At 37.0% G+C, this 24,757-nt stretch overlaps 1 protein-coding gene across 2 annotated transcripts; it reads left to right on the top strand.

Moving 5' to 3' along the window:
• Nucleotides 1–1,230: 1,230 nt before the first annotated feature.
• nsun3 (NOP2/Sun RNA methyltransferase family member 3) lies at nt 1,231–5,970 on the top strand. Of its 2 annotated transcripts, none has more exons than XM_020713201.2 (6): nt 1,231–1,658; nt 2,563–2,666; nt 2,744–3,183; nt 4,186–4,316; nt 4,814–4,935; nt 5,143–5,970. In XM_020713201.2, exons 1-6 carry the CDS (start codon nt 1,521–1,523, stop codon nt 5,474–5,476), a joined length of 1,269 nt encoding a protein of 422 aa, XP_020568860.1. In that variant the 5' UTR covers nt 1,231–1,520; the 3' UTR covers nt 5,477–5,970. The 2 variants fall into 2 exon arrangements, with proteins under 2 accessions (XP_020568860.1, XP_004067186.1); XM_004067138.4 differs by having other exon boundaries at nt 1,242–1,658; nt 4,162–4,316.
• Nucleotides 5,971–24,757: the final 18,787 nt, after the last annotated feature.

The raw sequence follows: 24,757 nt of genomic DNA, 5'->3' as shown, positions 1-24,757 counted from the left end.
CTTTCTAGTTCAGCCCAGCATCTATTGACTATAGAATAATAAATAACAAAGGACAATTGATTTAATTCTTCTCTGCCACAAAGGCGTGTTTCAAGTGGAAAAGTTCCCAGGAGAAGGAAATCTTGGAAAGGTGTCAAAAGGTAAAAAGTTGGAAACAAATGATGTAAAAATTAAAATAAAAATAAAAATCATAGATATAAGTAAAAATAACATTGCAGCATTAACGTAAACGTGTTGAAAAGGTGATAAAGGAAACAAATTGCAAAGTGCATTGATAGCTTTTATTATAGAAGAAATGCATGTGTAGCTTTTGAAAATCTGGATCAGTCTGCATCATTTCATGTCTAATAGAGGCATGACAAAAGTCATTTCTAGCCATTACTGTTCACTACCATTACTTTCACACTCTCAAAGTCAGGCTGTATCTTCTATTAATTTAAGGAGTTGATATGGGAGCACTTGGCAATGTTTTAACTGCACAGTTCTACCACACACCTATATAATAACCACTGTTACATTATCAGAACCCTTGTGAATATGTAGAGAATGTCTACATGTTGTGTTTTATGATCATTCATAAATGCACACCAGAAGGTTTTCTACTCTAACTGCTTTGACCCAGCAGAGCTTTGACAGCATCTGGTGATTCGACACACCTAAACAACATTAAATAAAGGTCAACTCGGACAGTATTTGTTGTAATTTGTTCTAACACAATCAAGAAGGCAGTGCAGCAGTTTAACTTTCTCAAGCAGATGCTGCTTATTGATCTAAAAAATGATATCACATCTGCTGGTATCTTAGAGATTCACACCACAGACTGAATTATTTTATTCAAGAAAGAACGAGAGAAGCCCCTTATAATAGATGACGTGAAACCAATTAATTAGAAACTTCTATTCTCTGGAAAAAAGTTGAAGCATGAACAACCAGGGATTTTCTACTGCTTAAACTACTGCTGTCAGTCCAACAGCTAACATCCTACACATTACACAAGTTGGCTCAATGAACCTGCTTTATTATCAAATATGCAATGAGTTTCCTAATATCACAAATGTTTTTGCAAATTGTGTGCTCATGCAGACAAATGTTACCATCATTTGGATTTTTTACAACTCTTGAATTGCAGGAAAACAAACAAATAAATAAGGTGAAATGATCCATTGCCCCTCTTTTGTTCACTGTTCCCAGAACTTCCCCTGCTCAGTTAGGTTCAAAATTATCATTCATTGTTAAAGTAATGCATAAACATTACCAATAAACAAAAATATAACATATGACATGATAAGACATCATTGTATTATTGTGAATTAGCAGAAGTGCATGAGTGTTTTCATTCTTTACCGATGCGGAATCATGGCCCAAGTGGAACTAATACACGGTGGCCTTTTCCGGGGGAAAGGTTTTAGTGTCGGACCGCCACAGACGATCATTTATTAAATATTTGTCCTAGTTAAAGTGAATAATAGAATGGACATGGGAGTTGTGTTGGATTATTACACGGTCCCTGGTTAATAAATATGCGACAAATAATCCGGTTTCCACCACTGTTGCCAAAACCTGTGTGGCGCCTTTGCTCATTTAGGTGTCACACCGGTTCTGATCATGATGCTGCTGCTGTACAGCAATCTGAGGGAGAAGCAGAAACCCAAAACAAGGTGAACTTAGAACGATGATAGTAAGGTTGACTTTTGGATATTGGGGAACATGTTTTTATTTTTTTCTTGTTATATTTACAAACGTTTTGGACAAAACTATGTGTAGTAAGGCAAACGCACTAACAACTAAACATTAAAAGTAACATTACTCACCAGTGGTTACTGTTTAAAACAAAAAAAAGCATTTTCTCATAAAATCTATAATTTAGTTTCTTTGTTTCATAAAATGTCTATGTGAATGCTTAGGTGTATTAATTAATACATTTGAGATTGTCTGCAGTGTTTTTTGCTTATCTTGTTTTTTTTTTTTTGCTCATTTTTCTTTTAGTAATGTTAATTATTTTGGTATCAGAACATTCCAGCTTTTTCTTAAATATCCTCTTTAGCCTCCAGATGCCTTAAAGAATTTAATCGTGTGTAAAAATCCCTTGAATGACCTAAAACCTTCAGATGATAATATGTTGTCAATATTTATATAATAATGAAAACAACAACAAAATCCTGATAATTCATCATTTATCTTTGCAGTGTTGGCAAATAATGCAGTATTTGTATCACCGATTACTATTGTTCATTTAGGTTTTTTGTCATCTTTTTTTCAACCACCTGTTCCACAGCAGACACCATCTTCTATTTGAGCATATAGTTTTCTAGTTATCCGCCTTTGCCAACAATTAGCTGTATTGAACTTCTATATCTAACTTAGCATCAAGCTACATTGAATTAAATGAAATTGGTCTCTTTTTAGCATGTATTGAAGTTTTTAAAATTTCCTCTGGGATTACTTTAGTAGTCTGTCAGATGTCCGGATTCCAAAAATGCATTTCTGCATGTTTCTTTTCTTTTGCTTTCCTTTCTTTATTTTATCCCATGGTTATATGAGCCGTGTCTTTGTTTTTTCTAGATAAAAAAGAAATGTAAAAGAAAGAGACCTTCATGTCCAGCAGTCCTTGATCACTTTGACAGACAATATGGTGAGGAACTCGGAGACTTGTGGACGTCTGCCAGGTATCATATCCTTAAAACTACTGTTTATAGTTTTGCTATCATTTCTCTTTTCCATTTTTCTGTTTTCTCTCCTGCAGGACAGCGCTTCTGGACCCTCGGTCTTGGCAGTATGGGGTCATGCTCAACCGCTTCAGCGTTTTGACTGACATAACACAGAAGCTTCAGTCTCAGGGCTTTTCTGCATTACTTCCGCAAACAAACAGCTCAGCATCACTTTGTGCTAGCAGTCCATCCACAGAAGAAAAAGACTCGATGTTGATACCTCACTGCCTCCTTCCTCATGAACTTCATCATCACCCTCAGTCACATCCCTCACTGCAGTGTTACATCCACCCCCTTTCACTGCGATTCCCTTCTCAGGCTCACAGGCCTGGTCGGTTGAAGCAGTACTACCTCCTCAATGCTGCCTCTCTGCTTCCAGTGCTGGCTCTGCAGGTCAGAGATGAAGACAGAGTTTTGGATCTTTGTTCTGCCCCTGGGGGCAAAGCCATAGCCATAATGCAGAGTGCAACTCCAGGTAATCAAACTAAGTATTTTCTTAGAATTATTTTAAACATGTTAAAATCAATATGAGTAAAAAGCACAACATAGAAGCAAAAACAGCAAAAATAAGTAGAAATAAAATCTAGGAAGATCCAAGGAAGTCATTTAAACAATAAAAAATTGAGTTGACAGAAGAAAAAAAACGTATCAAGTCATACAGTCTAGGTCTATGCCAATATTTTACATGATGCATCTATTGACATCTATTATGTCTTTTTCTTTTGTACATTTAAATTAAATCTTTTAAGAGAATGTAGCAGTGGCAGAAATAGAAATCTTTAAATGAGAGGGTAAAAGTTGGTTTTGGGTAAAGTGGCAGATGATTTAGATCATTCTAAATATTTTGTTATGTACTAAAGATAACAGCTGCTGTAAGTGAACAAAAAAAGGAGTCAGTGTTCAATCTGGCATCAATCAGTTCCTTATTCAGTTAAAAAAATCAAACAAAAAAAGGCATCAATAGGTGAATAAAAAAACAAAACATCAGTGAGGCTTTCATGAGGCATTCAGGAACCATTCACGGTGGGTTCCCCCTGTTCTATACATCCTTTTTCTCCACACCTGAACATTGGAAACATTTGTGGCCCCAGCAATAAAAAAGGCTCTAATATTAATATAATGTAGGTTGTAACTATTGTGAAAGTATGTGAAAAAAATTCATAATTGATTTTTAAATCATTGACTATTGAAGAAAAAATGAACAGTTTTATGTTATATTGCGTAACTTCAAAATAAAGCTGACTGTTTTTATGATTTTGCAGATTTTTTCAGTGTAAAATAAGTTTCATATGGAAAGTGTTGTTTTCTGTATAAAAAAGTAAATTTCAACTAATAAAACTATCACTTTAACTCTGTAAAGGATCCATAGGAAAGGCTTTTGTCTGCAACATCTCCTGCACTCCATCAACCTCTTTGTAATGTGTTACTTATGCTTATGTCTGCTTTGATCCAGCATTTCTCTGTTGCAACGAACCAGATCCTCACAGACGAGACTGGCTGACCAAAACTTTGGAGTCTTTCCTGCCTCCTTCCCTTAACAGCAGAGTTACTGTAACTGGACGGGACGGACGGTTAATTGCACAAACCGAAGCTGGTTTTTATGACAAGGTGGGCAACAAACCTCTGTCATTTATGTTGATGCCTATTTATGTTTACAACTGCTTGCAAGAGAATGGGTCTAAAATGTCAGATAGGTTAAAGAACATGGCACCAGTGGATAAGGATAACTATCCTTTTAGTGTGGGCTTATAAACCCTGCAGAAGTTGGAGAAACCTCAAAATAGAAATGTAATAAACTGAGACTGTTGGAAAAATGTTGGCAAGAATGGTATATAATAAAAAGATTAATTATTAGGATTATTAGTCCAGAGAATTATACAGCGTCAACTCTCTGGTTGAACTTTCAAGAAAAACAGAAAAATTGAAGGTTAAGGTAATTGTAGTTTATCAGTGTTGGTGTTTTTTTTGCGTTTTGTGACTTTGAGCATCTTCGGTTGGGAAGCTTAATAAACTGAACTGATGTGTTAAAGTTTTCAAAGATGCTGCACTAAGTGCGCGTCACACTCTTTAACTGGCAGTTGCATTTTTCTTTCCTCCTGTGCCAGGTTCTGGTGGATGCTCCGTGCTCCAATGACCGGAGCTGGTTGTATTCCAGCAGCAACCAGCAGGGGGCGCAGAGACTGAAGAACAGAGAAAAGCTGCCTTCGTTACAAGCTCAGCTTCTTCGGTAAATACAGTTTGTATAGAATGAGAAATGTATTGTATTATGCAGAGAGGGCAGGGTAAGTGAGAAAAAGTAGAGCATACAATAAAAAATAATATTTTTGTCTATTTAACTGTTCCAAAATAGTTTATATGTATCTACACAAAGTGTAGTTTTGTTATAATATTGTCCTAAAGTCTGGAGTTAATTTTTTCTGCCCTGCTCCCATAGGTCTGCACTATCTGCGGTGCGTCCAGGGGGTGTCGTGGTCTATTCAACCTGCACACTCTCAAGTTACGAGAACTGGGCCGTTGTTGAGAAGATCCTAAGAGACTTTCCTCAGGCTGAAACTGAAGACCTCTGGGAGGACATTGCCATTCCCCTATCAAACTATTTCACATTTAGTCCTCCCCCTGGTCAAAACCATATACATCTAAAGAAGTCTCCACTAACACTGGATAGCACCGTGTCCACTCGTCACCACAGACTTGGCTTACTAGTGGTTCCTCAACATGGCAAGATGTGGGGGCCGATGTTTGTGTCTCGAATAAGAAGAATAGAATAGTCTCTTCTTCTGTCTCCTTAAAGAAAAATATGTGAAACTGAGCTGCTAAACTTGCATATTACCTCTATATGGAGCACTGTTTATAATTCTGCACACAAAGTGTCAGAGCGTGGAATATGCAGAGGGGGCGGAAACGGCACTTTTGATATGTGAATGTAAACATGTCAACAAGTAGAGCTTTCAGGAAATCATAAATGATGCTGTTTTAACGCTGCAGCTCTAACCTTCTGCACATCTGTGTGTTTTTTTATAATATTTTTTTATAGCTGCTGGTTGCTGTGAAGGTGAGTTGAGAGGATTTACATTTTAGGGAACAAAAATAGTTAATTGCTCAGATTATTTTTATTAACCTCAATCATTATTATTGTTAAAAGGAGGATTCATTTAGTGATGATCCCAGAGAAACATTATAGAAATTATGGGATATGAGTGCTTAGCCAGTTTTAGATCATGTTTTGCAGTTTAAAATAAAACCCTCAACTATCAAAAAGAGACAAGTGACTCTGTGATTTTAATTTTTTTTACTTTTTAAATCAGAAAAAATATGTTTTTAGTTTGTTTTAAATATTGAAAAAAGGCCAGATAAAAAGAGTTCACTATTTTCTGCATAAATTGCTTTTTTTGGTTCTGCATCTAATTTTGGGAACTTTTTTTTAAATGGAATGTTATAGATTAAAAACTACTTTGTAGACGTTTTCCTGCTTTTTAAACTACAGTTTGGTTATATTGTCACTCAGCTTTTGTTTTAGGTCCATCAGTTTGATGGAGCAATGCTAAAGAATCTGTAGTGTCATTTTCTTTCATCATTTGAGAAAATGTGTATTTGTTTTTTGAAAAAGACTTTCTAACAACAACAAAGACGACACAATCTTCTAGTTAGTATGCTTCAAAACGTGTAATAATCAAACATTTGAAATAAAGTTTCTAAACTTCTAAAAACTTCTATTTTTGGCTAAAGGAATTGTGCTTATGTATAAAAAGAAATTTGCTCTCCTTTTTTTAAGAAAGTGCTAAATGGAAGCCAAAATCAAAGCATTTTCTTTTCTTTTTTAAATTAAAGCTAATTATTCGAGTTAGATTAGTTTTCCTGTAGTGATTAGACTTTTCATACACTAGTTTTCCTTTCTTCAGGTATGATAAATCATGTGGGCACAATTTGAAGTGTCGACAAGAATCCTGAGGGGTCCATATGGATCCTCTTGAGCTTCGCTCGCTCAAGCCAATCTGGGGAGAGCTAATAAAAGAAAACGGATGCCCCTGCCATCCCTCTACTGTAACATGGTCTTTTTTTGGTCATAAAAATGACTTGTGCGTGCTTTTACTGCCCAAAACCGAAGTGAGGAAAACCTCACGGTCTGGGCTGCTTCTGCAGACCAAGTATGTCAATTATTCCAAATGAGGGTCCATGGGAAAAACCTTCTTACACTTAATGTGGATGAGCTTGTTGTTATTGTTATTATTATTATCTTAAATTAGCCTATTTCATTAAAAAAAAAAAATCAAAAATCTTTTATTTTTTTTACTTTCATTACTTTATTTTCTAAACTTATGCCTGGGCAGGATGGTGGCTTCCCACCATACAACTTTTTATAAATGAAAGGTGCAATACATTTTTATGTTTACACTCATTGATCGTAAGTATTTCTCCTTCATATACAAGCTAAATACCAGAACAGCAAAAACATAAGTAATGAAAACATTTTTATTGCAGCGGTTACTATCCTGTTATATTTGTCTCATTGGCAAGTGCGTATGAACCTGAGTGAAAATAGTCTTAAATCTGTGTAGCCCTTTATGACATATTGCCTCGTTTGGTGTGATTGAGATGGCTGTTTCATGTCTTGTAGGGGCTCATTACCTTGAATGACTGTTATTGTGTGGGGCATGTGCCGGGTAGACTCTGTTTCATCGCTATATTGCAGCCTGTCATAAAAGTCTGTGATTGCTCCAGTCAGAAGTGCAGGTGTATTTAAAGTAAATGTTCGTGATAATACACAGAAAGGCGTACATTTTTCTTGTCTGAACATTGCTGGAGAAAAAAAAAGGGGGAGGTGTTGCGGAGGTCGTTTTGCGTGGAAACTCTTCTCTTCTTCAAAATCATAAAAGGTTGCTGTTTCTCAGGGAACCCATGAGACAGCCTAAGACGATCTGCGCCGTGATTGCTGAAATAGGAAAGCTGCAAGTGCCTTCTGCTCATCCAGCTACTTTGGCCGTATAGGTACAAGCATCATTTGGTGCACTTGTACTTCTATTTTTGTGGAATGCCCTACTTTTGCTCTGGTTTCAAACGGTTCGAAAAAAATGGCTCCAGTCTAATACAAATACTTCATAATGTAACCAGAACACCAAAAATCCTAAAAAGTACCAAGATGTGGAAATAAAATGCAGCTTTATTAGGGTTAACTATATTGCTGACCTCTCAGTGAACTCTGGTTTGTTGATGTTCCTCCATATTGAAGTGTTTCCTCAAGGGGAGAATTTCTAAGCAGCTTCCCCTTCACTTCAAAGGGAGCGAATCTAGGCCTGCTTTGCATAATCAGGTGGAGAACAGCTTTTTGCCATAGAGGCAGGAATTAATTTGTGGCACTGCCAGATGTAATCACTAATACCCTGATCTTTGACAATAAAGGAAGAGGAGGAGGGGAAATTAAAAGAGGAACAGTTGAACAGGAAGTAGGGGGACATAAACGCATACCACAGAGTGGGCCTAAATGCCAGAAGACACAATGCAACTCAGACTAATCCATCCTGAGCTCGGTAGGCATTTTCAGGTTCTGGTAATGCTCTGTCACTCTGCGTTGCATATCTCGGTGGAGTTAATCCATAGTTTTTTAGCAATGTATTTTGTGTATTTCATCAGCTCAGTTGCTTAACAAAGTGATGAAACACATCATGGAAATAAGATTTGAAATAGGAAGTAAACATTTCTCCTAAGGTTGACACAATTTTCTCAAAATACAGCAGGAAAGGTGGTGTAAAAGCTGTCTTTTAAAGCATGGCTTTATGCCTGTTTATAACTGCCAAGGGATGGAGCGAGCCAATCCCGGCCCTCTTGATAAAACAGCTTTATGCTATCATCTTCAGCGTTACAGAGAATGAATGATATTAATATGAAATGGTGAGAAGACAAAAGTGAGGCGCTTAAATAGTTCCACTCTGTTCCGGCCCTGGTTTGTAACGTCACCCTGCAATTTCTCTGTTTTCCCATGGGAAATGTTTCCCAGACAGCTCCAAACAAAGTGACAGTGCTGTGGAACATGGAGACTATTGAAAGAACTGTCACTTCGCTTTATTTATCCAAATATATTTGATCACAAAAAAAAATAAATATTGTTTTTGTATTGAGGGCTAATAGGAATCAATGGAAAACTGTTGATGAGTTGATATTTTACCAATTTTTCAGTAAATTATTTTTTTAACCTCCATGTATAGTCACTGAATTATACTTTGCTTTTTTTAAGGAAACATAACTTTATCTCTTGTATTTCAGACTCTTTCAGTTTATACTGCAAGCTACTGTACGTTTGGTGTTTACTTTATTTGCAAATGTAAAAAAAATGTATAGAACTATTAATTGTTTTGTTAGAATTGTTATAACAGAATAATTGACCGACTGAACAAAACACTTATTTAAATCCCGATAGTCTCTTTCGTCCTCTGCTTGCTGCAGTCTTGCCGGGGAAACAAAGCAGCTTATCATTTCACTTTGCTTTTCACTCTTTCTTTTACAGACATCCCATTGATCCAAAAGAGTTACACTTTTGTTTCATCCATCTCCAGAATAGAATTCTAAAACTCCTGCGGCCTATTTTTAAGTTTGAGTAGGTTGGAGCTAACTTTTCTTATACTTTTGGGTCAGCTGCGGTGTTCATCGTTTTGTATGCAACTCACTGTGCAAAGTGAAACCCCACTGCCTACTGGCACTGTGTCCTGATGCAGCGGCTTTGCGGTTTTAACTTAAAGATTCTCCCCCACTTCAGCAGTCTAAAGACACCTACTGATAACTTCCTTCTGCCACTTGTAGGAGATGTACCCACTTCACACTTTCAAACAGAACCACATGCCATCGTTCTGTACATTTTTTCATTGTTTTTACAGGGTGTGAGGGCTTCTTTTCTATGTTTTAAAGCTTACTTTGGACTTTGCTATGTTCAACATGTAATCAAATAATAACAGGATAATTTGCAATGTAAAAAAAAATTCAAGTATTTTATCCAAAATGGGACTAACTTTAAAGTCGTTGTTATTCACCTTTCGGCACATCCCCTATGGGGTCGCACAGTGATTCGTCTTTCATTGATTTGCACATTTGGATTGGCAGAGATTTTTACGCCAAATGCACTTCCTGACACAACCCTATATACTGTTAGGGATGGGGACCGGGACAGTATCTTACATACAATAAAATTTTCAACTGGTCAAGACTAGATGTCTTAGCCAATCACTTCTTTATAACCATAAAACAGTACAGACTTTTCCTAGAAGATCCTAATGGATTTAAATGGCTGTTTTTCTTATTATTTTGCCTGGAAAGAAAGCGTATCTGATTGGCACCTCCTGAGAAAAATGAATAAAGAACAAATAAAAGAAAAAGATGACAAAAAACCAAATCCATTCATTCAAAGAAAAATCAGCTTTTTTGTTTTATTACTCATAAAATCTTTGTGGGACATTTAGCCCAAAATGGATAAACCAGAAATGATGAGTGTTCCAGATGAAAAGGTCACAGAATGTCTCAGCTAACATGCTTACAACTGTAACTTCTTTAGAGATGTAAAACAAAAAGGCCTATCAGGTCTGTGAGCAGCATTGCATCTAATATACTATGCAAAAGGAGATGAGTTGTTGCACTTCTGTGCAGCCCTGAAGGAAGGAGTCTTCTGCACCTGAAGACAAAGCGCAGGCTTAACAGAGTGCAGGCAGGACACTTTACTTTGACCCAGACATTCATTTATCCTTTGAAGAAAAGACAGAATTGATCCGGAGATATAAACCCAAAGCCCTGGACACTACTGCAGCAAAATGGGATTTAAAAGGATACAACCAGGTCTTCTGAGACTTAAGCTTTGTCTTATCGCTCCTCAAATTAGATTAAATTGAAAAAAAGGCAGATCAATGATCCTAGACTGGAATTTATGCCATTTTAGGGTGAATAAAGTCCACTAACTGCTAAAACACTATTTGATTCCAACAGATTTTCAAATCTCCCAACAGAGAAAGAAAAAGAACACATAAAAAAAAAAAACTTTGAGAAGTTTATAACTTTAACTTGTCTTCCATGTTGTTGAATGAGCAGCTGCGTTTTTGATCTGCACTGACATACAGAAATGTGAATGTTACATTTACTTCACCTGGGACTGTGTTGATTCTCTCTTCCAGACTCTCAAAGAACTCATTGCTTTTCTATTGCTTAAAAAACGTATATAGGTACAATGTAAAGATTGTGTTACTATTTTTTTTCCAGATTGTTATTCTTTGAGACTAATTTTGGCACTCTTTATACATGATTTCACTCTAAAATATTATTTTTTTGTAAAACAAAGCAGTGGAAAGCATTACAAATTATTTATTAATTTGTGATGGCTTTATATTATATTACATGCTTAGTAATTTCTGCATTATAACAAACTGACCACATAAAATTCAATATTTGAAGATGCAAAAACATACACCTTTAAAAGATAAAAAAATAACACAATCTATTTATTATTGGAGCTAAAAATCTCTGGAACTTTTTCTTCAATTTTTCAATTTCCTTTTAGCCTTTATAGACCCTTTCACTTACATTTGCATTTTTGTGTCGACTACCTCTGTTTGTCTGTCTGTCTGTCTGTCTGTCTGTCAGTCTATCTATGTATCTACAGCATATTCTCCCTATATCTATCTATCTACGGTAAATGCTCCCTATAGATCCCTCGCCATGGACCCGGCAGCAGGCGCTATGACAGGATGGCTGGCTCAGGCGGAGCATCTCCGTCTCGCTTCAGATCAAGGAGGCATGCGGGTTGGCCTGGGCTTCAATAAACACTCTGTAGTGGTCCTCCATCAGGGACCCAGCGTGCAGGAGGGCCAGGCCAGAGACTTTCCGACGACAGAAAGAATGTGTGACTTACTTCATGGTGATGATGATTGTTCGCTAACTGATTTTAAAAAAATGTGTTTTTTTATTTTTTGGTTTATTTATCTTTTATGGCCTGCCATCTATCCACATGTCCTGATCGACATAATGAGCTCACCTGCTTTAGACTAAACAGACTAAAACTGAGGAATTGTCTTTTAATTGTGCCTTTGGTGCTTTTACAAGACCAAAAATGGACTGCTGTTTGTCATTACCACACCATGATGCTGTCATCTAATTGTAAAATACTATTGGGTGCATTCATCACTTTATGTTGTTATGTTCTACTTCTGCAGGTGTATAAGGCCCTGACAGCATCACCTCCAGGCTCCTCAGGGAGTGTGCAGACCAGCTCTGTGTGGTGATGCTGTTCATATTTAATATGAGCCTCAGACTGGAGAAGGTACCAGTCCTCTGGAGGACTTCCTGCCTGGTTCCGGTTCCAAAGGTACCTCGTCCTACGGAACCGAACCACTTCAGACCTGTCGCCTTGACTTCCCACCTGATGAAGGCTATGGAGAGGATCATCCTCAGCCATCTCCGCACTCAGGTGAGCTCAGCACTGGACCCGCTGCAGTTTGCATATTGACCAGGCATCGGGGTGGATGACGCCATCATCTACCTGCAGCATCGGGCCCTGTCTCACCTGGAGGCCCCTGGGAGCACTGTGAGAGTCATGTTTTTTGATTTCTCCAGTGCTTTCAACACAATTCAGCCATCACTGCTGAGGAGGAAGCTGGAGGTTGCAGGTGTGGACCAACATCTGGTTGCTTGGACCATCAACTACCTCACAGACAGGCCACAGTTTGTGAGGCTGCGTGACTGTGTGTCTGATGTGGTGGTCTGCAGCACGGGGGCACCTCAAGGGACTGTGCTCTCCCCATTCCTGTTTACCCTGTACACATCAGACTTCATCTACGACTCCCACCACTGTCATCTGCAGAAGTTCTCAGATGACAGTGCCATTGTGGGCTGTGTATCGGGGGGGATGAGCAGGAGTACAGGGGGGTCATCACTGACTTTGTTAGCTGGTGTGAAGTTAACCACCTGCTGCTTAACACCAGCAAGACAAAGGAGCTGATACTGGACTTCAAGAGGTCCTCACCATCACAGTCACCGGTGAACATCCAGGGTTCAGACATTGAGGTCGTGGACACATTTAAATATCTGGGTGTTCACCTGAACAACAGACTGGACTGGTCCAACAACACGGATGCTCTGTACAAGAGGGGCCAGAGTCGCCTTCACCTGCTGAGGAGACTGAGGTCCTTTGGCGTGTGCAGACAGCTGCTGAGGACCTTTTACGACACTGTGGTGGCCTCAGTGGTCCTTTATGGAGTTGTGTGCTGGGCGGGGGGCAGTGCAGGCAGAGACTTGAAGAGGCTTAACAAACTGGTTAGGAGGGCCGGCTCTGTCCTGGGCTGCACACTTGAGTCCATTGATTAGGTGGCGGACAGGAGGATGTTAGCTAAGCTGACATCCATCATGGATAACCCCTCCCACCCCCTGCACAAAACTGTAGAGGCGCTGACCAGCTCCTTCAGCACAAGACTGTTGCACCCTCAGTGTAAGAAGGAATGCTACCGCAGGTCATTCCTCCCCACAGCCATCAGATTGTACAACACCGTGTCAAAGTGACACTCCACGGTCCCAGGGGTGTTTTTCTGTTTAGTCATTGATTCATTTACTTTTGTTGTAGTTGTTGTTTTTCAATTTTAAATTGTTTTTTGTTCCTGAACAGTTGTTTGTTTTTGTTTTTGGTGTGAACGTCATTAGTTATTTCTGTATTTTGAAAAAATTTGTAATGTTTTTTTACAGTTTACATGTTTTTGCAGACCGCATGTTTTTTTACACTTTTGCAACTGTATTTATTTAATATTTATTTCTTTATTTAATAAGAATCTCATTTTTGATAATAATTTTTCATAATAATTTTAGTAATATTTTTAATTATCTAATATAAATGTAATTTGTGATGTCCTTTATTGATGTTATATTATATAGATTATTTCTGAATCTCGTGTTGCTGCCACAGATAAATGAAATTTCCCCATTGTGGGATTAATAAAGTCATCTATCTATCTATCTATCTATCTATCTATCTATCTATCTATCTATCTATCTATCTATCTATCTATCTATCTATCTATCTATCTATCTATCTATCTATCTATCTATCTATCTATCTATCTATCTATCTATCTATCTATCTATCTATCTATCTATCTATCTATCTATCTATCTATCTATCTATCTATCTATCTATCTATCTATCTATCTATCTATCTATTGTCAGGATTAGTTAGCCCTCTGGCTGTCACTTCCTGTTTTATTTTGAAGGCTGTCTTTTCTGTCTTCATTTCCAGTTCCTGCTGTGTGATCTGCTTCCTCCCTAATGTGCTCCACCTGTGCCTCATTGTCTTCCCTATATAAGCAGTGCTCTTTTCTCAAGCCAGTGCCAGATTGTCTTTCTTTCCCTGTGAGCAATCCAGCCTTAATCTCTCCAGAGTTCATAGAGCAATTTGTTCCTGATTCAGTCCTCTTTTGGATGGCCTCCTGAACTTATATTAAAGACTCTGATTCTGCCACTCCCTGACTCCACCATTGTGTCCGCCTGAGCTGCATCTGATATCTATCTATCTATCTATCTATCTATCTATCTATCTATCTATCTATCTATCTATCTATCTATCTATCTATCTATCTATCTATCTATCTATCTATCTATCTATCTATCTATCTATCTATCTATCTATCTATCTATCTATCTATCTATCAATCAATCAATCAATCAATCAATCAATCAATCAATCAATCAATCAATCAATCAATCAATCAATCAATCAATCAATCAATCAATCAATCAATCAATCAATCAATCAATCAATCAATCAATCAATCAATCAATCAATCAATCAATCAATCAATCAATCAATCAATCAATCAATCAATCAATCAATCTATCTATCTATCTATCTATCTATCTATCTATCTATCTATCTATCTATCTATCTATCTATCTATCTATCTATCTATCTATCTATCTATCTATCTATCTATCTATCTATCTATCTATCTATCTATCTATCAATCAATCAATCAATCAATCAATCAATCAATCAATCAATCAATCAATCAATCAATCAATCAATCAATCAATCAATCAATCAATCAATCAATCAATCTATCTATCTATCTATCTATCTATCTATCTATCTATCTATCTATCTATCTATCTATCTATCTATCTATCTATCTATCTATCTATGGAAAGTCAATTAAAATGAATCTAGAAGTCATGTATTGCACTACAATTGTGTAATTCTAAAGTTGCAAGGTAAAGGATTAGTTTGAACTTCAAAAGTAACTTGCACAGCACTTTGAAACAACTTTTTTCATTGTCAAGCTTCTCAGATTAGATGCAAATACATGCAAATAATGTGGGATTACATCAGTCGTCCAATGATAGGAAGTGTAGCTCCCACTGGCATGATTTTTTAACTTGAAATGATCAGTTTTTTAGTAGTAAATGCATTAAATCTTTTTTTTTTTATGTAAATCAAAACAAATGTAAATGAGGGAAGTGTGTAATTAAAAACAGTTTTTAAAATGTTGCTTGTATTTCATTAAGATGTGATATTATAATTGCATCTGATGTAGAACCATCAGGTCTCCATTTTCAATTTAATGAAGGTCTCTTTTTTCATCTTGTAATAACAATATTATTAGTAATAAAAATAATCATGTCACTTACAATTTAGGTGATTTTACTTAAATGAGCTCATGCAGTGACCTTCTATTAATTCTCTCATGGATCCCTGTGATGCACATACAAAAGACTGACTTTCCTCATTGCAGCTTGACGTCACTTTGGCTGAACTTTCCACCCCTAAACCTTGCTGAATTGATAGCACCTCGAATAAAAAAGAAGGGCTGAACAAATGATTGACTAAAATCAATTTAAATGTGTAAAAGCTCTGCAACCAGAGTACAGACAGAAAAAAAGGCAGTCAAAAGGGAAAAAGTAGGCCATTTTAAGCCAATAGATTTCTTCCATGCTACTTAATTGCATTTGTTATAAAAGTTATTTGGGGATCTTAATCATAGGAACAAACGAGTTTCACTTACGTAAATGACAAGCACATTTGTAGAGAGGTTTGAGGTAATGGAACTCTTCTAAAGCTTACCTTTAAAATGGTCACCCTAAAAGTATAAAAGTCTATTCATCACATTTTATGTCATTTCTTAAGCACTTACCAGTAATACATTTATTATTCATAATAGGCCAGTCAGAACAAAAGTGAGCTCAGCTGTAAAGTGTTGCAGTAGTGAGTCTTGCATCATAATGTTTTCACACTTTTGTGTTTTGCTAAAAAGGTTGGAAAGATTGGCTTTGAAATCTGACAGTGATAAAATTCTAAACTACGCTTGTCAGAGTGATTATTGATCCATAATCACACTTTTCATTTGTAAAAAGAAAAAGTGCTTTGTTCTTTTTCACTTCATAAAACAACCTGACACTATTACATATTTCACTTTACACAATGCTAATTTGCACTGCACTGTATCGATAACACTTAGGACTGGCGCACGGGAAATCTGGGTTCGGTTCCCAGGGCTCGCAATGAGCTTCAGCCAGTGCGGGTCTTTAGGCAAGACGCTTGGAGCCACAAAGTGGCCCAACCCTGGGTCTCCCTGTGCCGGTCCCCAGCCCGGGTAAAATACAGGGTTGTGTCAGGAAGGGGCATCCAGCGTAAAAATCTCTGCCAAACCAAATGTGCAGATCAGTGAGAGCTGATTCTCTGTGGAAAGCCCCCGAAGGGATATGTTAGAAAGGTGAACAACAATATTGTATAGCTTTTGTGGTAGTTCATGTTGAAATGTGGTGATTGGAGGAATGCTGATAGGATAAACACAATGTTCCGATTTTCTTTTATTACTGAATTGGCTTTTTGCATGATTAATAGTACAGTTCTGTTTCCTATTTATACTGCAGATTTAAAACCCTTCTATTTTGTTTGAATTGAAAGCATTCATTCTTTAAAGTCCCACTCCTATCATCTAGTGATCTATTGTAAAAGCATTCCCATTGATAATGTAATTATAATTATGCTCTTTTCTAGGACGTAGTTTCTGCAGGACGACAGGAGTTCATTAGAATTTCACCTCTGAGTTGTGGGTTGGACCGTTGACATGGAGTAAGCCTGCCCTCATTTCCTATCACACCTCTGTTAGCACTTTCTCCCTCTAGCTTACAGCCCCTCACAAACCCAACCTAACATTACAGGTGCAACATAAATGGCGAAAATATTGGGGCTACCTGGCCATTCAGTTTTGAGACAGATACCAGCTTGTATGAGGAAAACAAAGACATACAAAGATATTGTTGTTTAGAAGTGGATGCATCAACATAGAGGGGAGCAGGGAGCTTGTGTCCGACTTACTGTATCACCTCTATCATAAACTTTTTCCAACAGCATTTGTTTGTCTGCTCCTGATTCACAATGATATGAATAAAGAAATACTCAGAAATGCAATTTTAAGCTTGATTTTCTTAACATACTGTATGTCCTCCATCATCAGAAAAATATCACAAGAACATGTTAAAAACAGCATTTTCACTGGAGTGAGCCTTTAAAAGCAGCATTGTTTTAAAGATATTGAGTTACTTTTTTTTCCTCACTGAAGAGCAAAATAGCAGCAGATGGGTCCACATTCGCAGAGTAAAAAAAGGGTCAGTGAGTTCATACAGCAGGATTTCTTATTTACTGACTGTATTTACTGACTTTATTGACTGTGCTCCGTGTATAGATGAATAATATTCAAAAGTCACATTTTGGAAAATAGGCAAACTTGATGTTAGTCTATGGTGAATGAGTCAATCCTGGGACGTTGTCACCCACTGTACAAAGGGATTGCTCATTACTACTCAGTGGATAAAATACAGCAATTTCCCTCCATACTTTAGCAGTAACTTGTACTCAGTGTGCTGAACAGGTAATTTTAGGGTACCGCTTTGGAATCCAGCCCGCGTTACCCAATAAGCCATTTGGCAGGAATGAAATGTTTTCTCCTAGTCGATTTTGTCTTCAGCTGCCTCTCCGTTCCTTCAGTGCCTTTAGAACTTGCTATTCTCTCTGTATTGTCACTGGATGACTCTTTTTCTGCCTCTCCCTCCCCTCTCTGTGCTGGCTGCTCCCTCGTCCCCATCCCTCTGTCGGAGTCAGCCTTTGATCTCACCAGTGCCTGTGCACAGGTAGACAGTGATGCTGTATGACCGTTCACTGCCTATTACTGTCTTAACTCTTGCTCTGCCTAGTGCAAGAGGTCTACTGAGACATCATTTCCCTGCCACGCTGAGTGATGACACCCTTAATCACTCGCATACTGTGAGCGTGTCTGTGGGAGATGGAGAAGTGAGTTAGATTAAAATCAGGACCGGGGGGTGTGCAGGTTTAAAATACGCCAAAAAAATTATTTGAAAAAATGATTTTGATACAGACAATGAAACACATCCTAGAATATTTAGTCAATGATGAGCTTTCATCTAGGTTCAATATTTATTTCCACCTATGATGCATCACTGTTTCCTTCTTTGGAGATGGATTTAGATTTTTGCTCCAGGAAAACGGAGAAAACAAATTCATCTGTGGCAATAAAGTGAGCAGGTAAATTAAGATGAATAACCATCATGGAGGATTCAAAAATTGTTTTCTCACGATTAAACACACCCAGGAAAACACTTTTGAGACTTGAAGATTTATCGCCCTAGCTTAGAGAAAAAAATACCCTCCCACCTTGACACGCCATTAAATGGCATAAAGAAAAAATAAACTTTACCAGGAAAGCTGCATATTGAAATGCTATGCTGCAGATAAACATGTCTATTCTTTAAATAGCTACTTTTCATATTAACTTTTTTCTATTTAACTTTTTCTACATTAACTTCATTCCTCACTTTTCCCTGTCAAAACAAAGCTTAAATACCTTGATTTTGATTCTGTTTTACTATAGATTGTTTTCCTTTATAACTGTCTATAAGTTAAAGGTCAAAGAAATTTTTAAACAACAAGATAAAACAGAAGAAATCATACCAGTAATTTTTTTTATTTGTCTATGAGGATGCTTTCTTATTTCTTCAACTACAGAGAATATACTCTTTACTTTTAGATTGTTCCACAACTGATAAGATGTCATTTTTATAGCTGACTTTTGCATTTTTTTATTTTTAATTTCCTTTCAAGAATCAATAAAGATTTGTTTTAATGTGAATTAGAATGACTACACTGCTGAAAGTGGATTGTTTCTTCACCAAGAACAAATAGAAGAATGATTTGCTCGTGGAGATGACCTGATTCAGGTGTTGTGTATGAAATAGTGATAGATGGCAATAGAAATGGTTTCTTTTTTAATTACTGTCCTGTTTTCATGCCAATATAATTTTTTGGGGGTAATAGGGTGTATGTGTCAAGAGGGGCAGCAAAGGTGTGGGTTGGTTTTAATTTAAATTTTGATGGCTACCATTTCATTTGAGTTTAAAAGAATATTTTATTTTAATTTAATATAACTTTTTTTTTTTTTTTAGGTCTTCAGTGTATTATAACGTTAATTACTCACTATAAACAACCCCACAGCGGCATTTTGTTCCGTTAACGTACTGCCGAGGCTGACTCTAGGATGACGTCATGAAATGGGTGGAACCGACACGGAGTAAGACGACTCAGAGATCGAGTTGTCTTACTTCCGGGTAGAAAAATTCGCTACAAAAATGACTGATATTTTTTTTAAAAAATTATTTATTTTTTATTGTTATTTTGTGTGCCAAAGGTAATATATTATCATTAATATGGATATCTATCTGGAAGACTTAAGAAAAGCATGAAATAGGCCCTTTAATTTCATTTATTTTCTAAAATCGTTTTTGTCCCTTTTAGGGTCACGGGGCTGCCAGAGCCTATCCCATTCTGCCTTCACCCTATCCGAGCAGGGTACACCCTGGACAAGACGTCAGTCTGATGCAGGGCCACAATCATACACCCATGCACACTCACATTCACACCTAGAGACAATTCAGAGTAGCCAATTAACCTATGGAGCATGTTTTTGGACAGCGGGAGGAAACCAGAGTCCCCGGAGACAACCCACGCATGCATGGGGAGAACAAGCAAACTCCACACAGAAAGGTCCCCAATTGATGTACTGTTTCAGGTCCCCCATCTGGGCCCTGAACAATGCAGGGCCTTCTTGCTGTGAGGCCTTCTCTTGTAGCATGTTATTGCTACAAGAGAAGCTAGCAGCAGTGTTGCCAGAAACTTTGTTTTTACTACGGTTCTCCTTCCTCTAAACACACACAATATGAACACACACTCCTCCCTCCGCTCTGACACCCCCCTCTGTCGCTGCACGCGCGCTCCTCTCCTCTCCTTTTTTCCGCTCTGTCCTGTGTGTGCATGTGTGTTGGGGACTGCACGTGCCTGTGTGAGAGGAGAGGAGAGGAGCGCGCGTGCAGCTCCCTCCACAGCTCACTGTGACATTACTTTCTGTTAGGTAGTTAGCTGCTCAGCCCAGTAGAAATTTCAGAATAAAAGCACTTCAATTGCTGCTTTACTTCCGTTGTGAGTTAATGTGTTGTGAGGTAAGTTAATGTGTTGTGTTGTGACCCTTCTGGGCCATGAGTTAATGTGTTGTGTTGTGAGTTAATGTGTTGTGTTGTGAGTTATTGTGTTGTGTTGTGAGTTAATGTGTTGTGTTGTGAGTTATTGTGTTGTGTTGTGAGTTAATGTGTTGTGTTGTGAGTTAATGTGTTGTGTGTTAAGTTAATGTGTTGTGTGTAAAGTTAGTGTGTTGTGTGTAAAGTTAGTGTGTTGTGTGTAAAGTTAGTGTGTTGTGTGTAAAGTTAATGTGTTGTGTGTAAAGTTAGTGTGTTGTGTATAAAGTTAATGTGTTGTGTTGTGACCCTTCTGGGCCACCGTAGGAGTCTCCTGCTGCAGCAAAACATGGTGGCATTAACATAACAGAGGATTCAGGCAGCTATAACAGAGATTGATACAACAGGAACTTGCACTTAGTACCTAATTATTTTAAATGTATTTATTTGGTAATTGTTAATAATCTAAAACAGGCTTTTTACCAATGGGGTCATCACTTAGCTTCTAATTTTACTGCTTTTCTTAGCCACTCCATTACAACACTACATTACTCTGGAAATCTGAGCTAAATGTTGACATATTAGGTGCATTTAAAATAACCTATATGCTTTTAACAACTTTTTTTGTTTATTTCATAAATCATTAAAATATTCAGTGAAGATTCATTATCAGTTACCTTGAAGTCTAACTTTAAGAATATTACAGCAAATGTTATTTGGCAGTAGTTTTAAATTACTGACTTTATGTTTTCCTGTCATTTTCTTTTCTTTAATTTATACTTTTGTTAATTAATCTTGTTTTGATGTTTTATTTCTGGTTTCTCCAGATTTCCTTTTGTTTCGTAAAATTCTTTGACATGTTTAAATTAACTTCATGCGGTAAGAAGAAATGAAAAATCTTTATCATGTGAAGCTTTAAACTATGCTGTTTAATCTTACTCTACATTAATTTTTCTTATTCTCTAACGAGCATTCAGCTATCAAAGGAGCTTTTCCTATATCTAACAATTTTAATTAGCATCAAGGGACTACTGCAACTTTCATTAATAGCGTCGTCCTCGTCGTGACTCAATAAATACTATCGATAAATGTTTACCGCACTCCGCCTTCTGAGATCGTTAAACAAATCACTTATATTTCAGTAATTCAAGGTTGAATGTTGAGTTTTTTTTTAAATATCGCTCCAAATAATCAAAATTCTGAGCAGCCCAGTTTCCTTTGATCTGATCTCTGTCTGTGAGCCAGTCTTATGTCACTCATTTTTCATTTTCACTTCCACTTCTCTTTCCCTCTCCCACTCTGTCTCTTCATCCTTATTTTTTCTGAAGTGATGGCTCAATTACCATTCCTCACAGTCAGGCTTCAAAAGAGAACAAAATGGAGCAGGGTCTCTCAACCAGGAAAACAAAGGCAGTCAGAAAAAAAGAGATTTTTAATTTTTTACTACCTTTCTGGTGCTGTAAGAGTCCTCTCGACTCAGCATTGAACTGAAACAGCAGTCAATTTAAAGGAGTTCTGGGTTGAAGCTGAATAGTGGATTGACTTGCTCAATTCTGTTCTCCAAGTTAAAATGCAGAAGATGAAGATGTAACAAAAATGTGTGGAGAAATCGATCACGGTAGTCAAAATCTCTGTCAGCTGTGAAAAATATTAGTTTTAAATGATAACATAACATTTTAAATGTAACATTGTTTTTCCAGGAGCTTTAACTTCCCTTCACAACTTCTTCACCACAAATGGACACCACCCCCTCCGAACACACAAACATGCCCACACACACACACACACACACACACACACACACACACACACACACACACACACACACACACACACGCGGTGCTCCGTTTCCCTGAGTGCTTTAGCTTTCGTCCCCTGAGCGTCAGGGATCCACACAACTCAATTGTGTTTTGATGTTCTGGTGCAAAAACACTCAGCTTTCAGAGCCACAACATACATTTTCCAGACTCGGAGGAAAAGAGCTCAAGGGGAAAGAAGGACTATTTACCTTTACTGTCATAAGCACAATAAACACCTGTTGCTGAATAAAAAAATCCTATAAAATGATTTTTTTAAAATATTTCCTCTTTAAATCCTTTGACACTTATTGATGCAAATATGCATCAGACCGCTTTTGCTCCAAACTTACCTGAATTTGGCCTCTAATTAAAGGCAAAAGCACAAGTTATTTAATTTTTTTCTTTTTCATAGCTGGATATAGAGTCAGGCATCAAGGGGTTAAGTCAGAACCCAAGAACTTCCTTTACTCAAAAAAGTACTAAATCACTTTTGACTACTCTTCTAATTAACTATAAAGCCACAAAACAATGTGGAAGTTGCATTTTAGTTCTCACAAGTCTTATTTTTAAAAGAAAAATTCCTCTAAAATACCCAGATCTTTTTCCCTAAATAAAAAAATAAAAAAATCCTTTTTCATTTACATCAGTTGTGCATTATACTTTTGTTTATATCACTATGAATTTACAGTCATCTATAATTTATCAGGTATTTTTGTGCAAATCTTTTTTAATTTGCTTGGTATCTCATTAAACAGTAAATAAAAGAAAAAAAAGGTGACTTTTTTTTTCTTTCCCTTCTTTGAGGCCAGATTACACATGGAAAAAAATTGTAGTCAAGAAATTGCCAAACTTTAACAATAACTTACTTTTATATGGCTTCTTAGTCAGGATTTATAGAAGGGAGACACAGTTACTGGTCCTTTATGAATAATATTAGGAGATTGTGAAATTCTTTGGGTGCTTTATGTCTTTGGCTCCTGGACTTGGTGAAAAAGTTTTTTAGTACGGTTATATCTCAGAAGCTGACAACTACAACCTTTACTAACTGTCCATTAGCATATTCCTGACATAACACAGACACAGCATTAGCTAAGTTGGTGATAGCCAGTATTCACAAACATATCTGAAGAAGTGAAAATGTATAATAAATAAATATACACACTTTAACTCTCTCCCCTTAATGCATTAGTATATTTTCAGTTAGTATTTTACAGGTTGCAGGATTTTCCCTCTGTCATTTGGTCAGTTTTAGTTGTACAGGTTGAGCTTTCCTTCTTTTGGCATTTAGAAGTGCCTAATTTCTTGAGGACATGGACATTTTTTAATTTTATTTCTTCTGATACTTTAGTAAATATTAGTGTTGATGCATCAAGCAGCTGGAGATATGTTAGCTGTCATCTCAATGCAGCAATGCTCCTCTGTGAAGATCTAAATGTCCATTTAGGATACTTGCATACATGAAAGACAATATAAGGATAGTTTTGATGTAAAATTACTGCAAAAATAGTCACAGCAAATAACAGCAAAAATAATTTGTCTGTGACGAGTCCCCCCACTTTTTTTTCTCTTTCTTGACATCAGTGTATAAAGCTGTTTTAGCTTTGTTGTGTTCTTATGGCGGCATTTGACAATACGTGAAATAAATATAAATGAATTGGCATCAAAGGAAATTTCTCCTTTGATTTCAGCATTGTGCTGTTGTCATTACAAAGACATGTCTCAGAGCATTTTGATGGAGTTTACAGTGGTGTCTAATTTTCTTAGGAAAATTAAGACAAACATAGCTTTAGTCAATAAAGGGGATGAAAAAATAACTGAAAAGTTTGATCTAGAATTTGACTTGAAGAATAAAGAACACAAGATAAAGCCAAAGCATGTCACCATAAGTTCTTTCCAGCACTGGAAGCTACACATACATACACACATACACAAGGACAAAGTTCAAATTACATATATTTTTTCACCTGCTCCCTTCGAGTGCAGGCTGGCAATTGCAGGTCTCCTGGCACACTACCGAATATGAAAAGTGATCATTTGAAATCTTCCAGCTTCATGAATTTATTTCCCCTAACATTGCTCCCTGAGACAGTGTTCCACCTTCAGGTGAAGATTCAAGACAGATTTAACATGTGTCCTCTCCTCTGCCTTTATTATTTCAATCACCATTTTCTGTTTTATTTGGTGTTCTTTTCTGTTTTGGGTGGAGCTTCATGATCCAGTGGATTAAAGCAGTATTTGTTTCATGGTTAAAGTTTTAGAGTAACTGTCAGGGCTATTTATTTATTTTTGGTCTTTTACGTTGCAGGTCAATTTGGAGATGAATCCAAAGGAAAATCCTTAAAAATGCTTTCTGAAATGATTTCAGACAGAATGTAAACAAACAAGTTTGAGGAAAGACTCAAATAACATGCTACAAAGGCATTTTTGATCATGGCGGCATGACTGTAAATATCAAAGCAGCACAATAACCTCTTAAAAGGAAACAAGGTAAATAATATATGTGCACAGTGAACCCCTTTGAGCAAAACTATTTCTATAAGTTGGTGCAGTACACTACAGAAACATGGTAACTTGTTTCTGTGTAATGTAAATGCATTAAAGCAGAAGACTGAAAAACAGCAAACATTAGCTAGTCTCCTGTGACTGCAGACAAATTTTCCATCATATCTTTAATAAACTGCATTTTCTTACTCTTTTTAATCTGCTTATCAGAGAAA

Source organism: Oryzias latipes, chromosome 3 (assembly GCF_002234675.1).
Source record: "Oryzias latipes chromosome 3, ASM223467v1".
Lineage (NCBI taxonomy): Eukaryota > Metazoa > Chordata > Actinopteri > Beloniformes > Adrianichthyidae > Oryzias > Oryzias latipes.
Note: the sequence above shows the minus strand (reverse complement) of the source record. Positions and strands in the feature narration are given on the sequence as shown.

Bases quoted from the DNA above. Each gene is read 5' to 3' on its own strand.
- nsun3 (XM_004067138.4), top strand. From the start codon at position 1,521: ATGCGACAAATAATCCGGTTTCCACCACTGTTGCCAAAACCTGTGTGG. The intron at 3,184-4,161 runs GTAATCAAACTA...GCTTTGATCCAG, and splicing joins AATGCAGAGTGCAACTCCAG to CATTTCTCTGTTGCAACGAA. The intron at 4,317-4,813 runs GTGGGCAACAAA...CTCCTGTGCCAG, and splicing joins AAGCTGGTTTTTATGACAAG to GTTCTGGTGGATGCTCCGTG.